Consider the following 3,710-nt stretch of genomic DNA (forward strand, 5'->3'; position numbering starts at 1 on the left):
AAAGCACACTAATCCAGCCTTTGGCACTGTATCTGTCACTGTCTACGGCTGGACGATGCTGGGAGGCTTGGGGAAGCTGGCCGCTGAGGGCTTGGCCCACCGCACTGAGAAAGCCACTGAGGGAGCAGGTAAGGGGCCAGGGCTTTCTAGCTGCCCGGAAGCTGAGGGCAGACTTCTCTGGGTCTGTGGAAAGCAGGCAAGAGCCTCCTTAGGGTAGACTGAGGCTGAGGCCCATCAGGAAGCTTGGCTCAGTGGTCCCACCAGGAGATAGCAGAGTTGGGGGCACAAAGGCTGGGGTAATTTTTCAGTCGAGAGCCACTGGCCAAGCAGCTTCCTTACTAGGGACTTGCTCCATGACCTAGGCTGAGCCTTCCCCGGAGGTCAGGATGAGGCCAGCCCTGTGGAGGCTTCTGGAGGCAGACAGAATCCAGATGCTGGTGGCTTAGGTCCTTCTGCCTGGAAGCCGAGAGTACCTTTCTGTTAACATTGCTTATTCTCGGGCCTGAGGGTGCAGCTCAGTGGTAGGACACTTTGTCTGCACAAGGCCCTGGATTTTTGCAAGAACTATAAAACAAATTGAAACAAAAATCCTGCCTATTTGATTTGTTGACCCAGAGAAAAAGGAAGACGGGTTTTGATTTTCACCACACTTCGTAGGCTCTGTTATTATGAAACATGGAGTCTGGTCCTGCTCAAAATCTAAAAGGACATTTCTTCCAAGAACTTAGGACATGGTTCTGTGGCCATGGTTCACGAGTCCCACTGTGGGACACAGATGAAACCTGTGTTGAGTTTGCTGTTCTCTTTGGAAATGGCTGTAGACAGAGCAGCATGTACTTCATTTTAAACTCCTCAGCTCCACATCCGACCTCTTCTTAATCTTCCAGCCGTCTGAGCTGTGAGGGACATGGCAGCGGAAGTAGTGTTAGGAATGGTTCTCTCAAGTCTTCGGGTTCTAACATGCTCCTACCCAAACTCTCCAGAACCCGGAGGTGGGTAGGGACTACCTCTTCCAGGAAGAGTCGCCTAGAGGAACTTAACTTCTCTGGAGACGTACAGAGGAGGCTGAAGCAGCCGGTCAGCTCGTCCTGACAGGTGTGGCAGACTGACAAACAGCTGTCTTGCCTCAGGTTCCCAGCTGGCAGAAGGCTGTTCTTGTTATCCATGCTCATCCAGGCAGAGAGGGGCAGGGAGCGCCCTGTGTGTCTGCAGCAGCCAGGCATCTGGGGAGTTCTACCAAGGGAGGCAGCTAGGGGTTTTCCTAAGTCGTCTCCCCTGACTAAGGGCAGCATCGCAGAGTCTCTCCATGTTGTCTAGGAGCATCCTGGGTCACTGTGAGGGGAAGTGGGCTTACACCTTACTGCCCAGAGCATCCTGGGTCACTGTGAGGGGAAGTGGGCTTACACACACCCTCACTCTGAATTTGTCTTTTCTACTCAGTTCATGCAGTGGAGGAGGTGGTGAAGGAGGTGGTGGACACTGTCAAGGAGGCTGGAGAGAAGGGTAAGGCTGATCTGTTTGAAGACGGGAATGGGGAGGAGGAAAATAAGGCAGGAGAAAAGGAGGGAAGGAGAGGAGGCAGAGCCGTGGGTGTGTAGCTCGGAGGTAGAGCACTTTCCTACCGTGAAGTCGTTGTGTCCCCAGCACAGGAACAGTAGAGAGAGAATGGAGTCAGCAGGCAGGGACACAGAGAGGGAGGGAGGGAGCCCTGTTCTAGGGCGAATCCTTTTCTTGCTCAACAAGACCCAGCCCTGCCCCAGATGTAGCATCCTCTCAGCTGGGCTGCAATTATCTGCGCATTCTCCCCGGATGCAATTATCTGTGCAGGTGTACCTTGTGTTAGGGCTCCATCTAGGCTGTTTTCTCTGTGGGCTCTGAAGAAGATAAGGCCACGGAAAGTGATGTGGCAGCACACAGGGGACACAATGATTAAATAGACAAGTATGTATCTTAATATGTATTTGTATAACAACTTACTGTGTATGTGATATGCCATGAGTAGAACAGTGTACAGAACATATGTCATTCCAATCTTTACAACGAAGTAGGGTCCAGCTGGGTGAAGGATTTACATTTAAATATACAAGTATATTAAACTGTTTAAGTTCAAACAGCTAAAATGAACTGCTGTAAATTCAATGGTTCATACACAGCAGAAATTTATTATTTCTATAGCCACGCATGGTGGATCATGTCTATGACCCCAGAACTAGGGAGAATGAGGCGAGAAAACTGAGTTTGAGGCTAGCCCGGGTTACATAATGAATACCAGCCCCTTATGGTACATGTGTAGTGAGACTCTCACTCAAAAAGATGGGAAAGAAGAAGGAAATGTATTGATAAACTGGGCGGTGGTGGTGCATGCCTTTAATCTCTACTGGTGGATGTATATGAGTTCAAGGCCAGCCTGGTCAACACAGTGAGTTCCAGGACAGCTAGGGCTACACAGAGAAACCCATCTTGAAAACCTTAAAATAAAAAAAAAAGGGTTGTTCTCGGTGCTGAAGTCTGGAAGCCCCAGGCAGCACTGGGCATCTGGTGAAGCTGGCACCTGGCTTATGTGACATCTTTCTGCTATGTCCTCCCTTGGCTGAAAAACCGGCTTGCTCTCTTGGGTTTTAGCCTTCCTGCTCACAAGGCTCCACCAATCCTGCTAACCTAGCCAGCAGCACAGCCCACCTTTCCATGGCGTGATCTCAAGGAGGATTTACAACATGGAATTTGGGGGACACAGAAATTCAGATCAAAGAAGTGTCCTGAGAGACTTCAGTATAATCGTGGAGAGGGGAGGCTCTTGAAAACAACCACAGGACAGCACAGTAGTCATAGAGAAAACACTAGGCAAAGCTGTCGATCTGAAACGTCACAGGAGGGGCCAGGGACAGGAATGCAAAAAGCGAAGCAAAGCGCAACGGGAGTTAAGTCAAAGGGAAGGCCACAGACCTCTGTGATAAATGCTCGTGACAGAAACAGTAACCAAAATATAGCAATCTTCATAAAAATGGTCAGAGAAGACGAAGAAGCACTATCCAGAAACAGTGTAAAAAAGTAGCCAGTGCACTCGTGAGCTGTCTGTGCTGCCTTACTCAAACGTGAAGAAATGAGTGGTTGGGGAAAACCAAACCAAACTGGGATTCATTATGACACTGGCACTCGTCCCTTCTTCCTCCTGGAGCCCCCAGGATTGGTCCCCTAAGATGACCTCCCCCCCCAGGCCTCTCCTGCTGGAAACACTGGATCACTTACTCCTACGATTTTCTTTCTTTTTCCAACAGTCGTTACCAATGCCCTGAAGACAGCCCAAGAATCAGGGGACAGAGTGGTGAAGGAGATGAGCGAGAAGGTGAACCACACTGTTACCGATGCTGTTAACCACGCTGTACAAAGCCTGGGTAATCTGGGACAGTGAGACGGCCTGCCACCATGCCCGGCCCTTCCTGAATGTCAATAAAAAGCGTGAAACGTGAATAGAGTCCTGAACTTACTCCTGTTGGATAGAAACCGTAGGCAGAGTGATTTTCCCTTGTTCTTCATTTTGCTTTGGACACAGGTCTTACGCGCACTTGCTGTGCAGCTGAGGCTGACCTTGAACCCCTGATCCTTTTGCCTCAACTTCCTGAGGGTGGGATCATAGGCAAATGCCACTAGGACCCAGGACGCTAAACTTTTTTTTTTTTCTTTAATGGAAACACTGTATATTGTTAGCTTCT

The 3,710-nt window shown here is 49.6% G+C and overlaps 1 protein-coding gene across 1 annotated transcript; it reads left to right on the forward strand.

The window, feature by feature from the left end:
• Positions 1-7: 7 nt before the first annotated feature.
• Fam25a (family with sequence similarity 25 member A) lies at positions 8-3,468 on the forward strand. Its single transcript, XM_050140742.1, has 3 exons — positions 8-128; positions 1,441-1,503; positions 3,276-3,468. Exons 1-3 carry the CDS (start codon positions 56-58, stop codon positions 3,407-3,409), a joined length of 270 nt encoding a protein of 89 aa, XP_049996699.1. The 5' UTR covers positions 8-55; the 3' UTR covers positions 3,410-3,468.
• Positions 3,469-3,710: the final 242 nt, after the last annotated feature.

Source organism: Alexandromys fortis, unplaced genomic scaffold (genome assembly GCF_014885135.2).
Source record: "Alexandromys fortis isolate MF-2015 unplaced genomic scaffold, M_Fortis_MF-2015_v1.1 scaffold_46, whole genome shotgun sequence".
NCBI lineage: Eukaryota > Metazoa > Chordata > Mammalia > Rodentia > Cricetidae > Alexandromys > Alexandromys fortis.

What these genes read in the sequence shown, in the direction of transcription:
- Fam25a (XM_050140742.1), top strand. Translation starts at nt 56, where the DNA reads ATGCTGGGAGGCTTGGGGAAGCTGGCCGCTGAGGGCTTGGCCCACCGC. An exon ending in GAAAGCCACTGAGGGAGCAG is followed by an intron (nt 129 to 1,440) that starts GTAAGGGGCCAG and finishes TTTTCTACTCAG; the next exon opens with TTCATGCAGTGGAGGAGGTG. An exon ending in CAAGGAGGCTGGAGAGAAGG is followed by an intron (nt 1,504 to 3,275) that starts GTAAGGCTGATC and finishes TTTTTCCAACAG; the next exon opens with TCGTTACCAATGCCCTGAAG.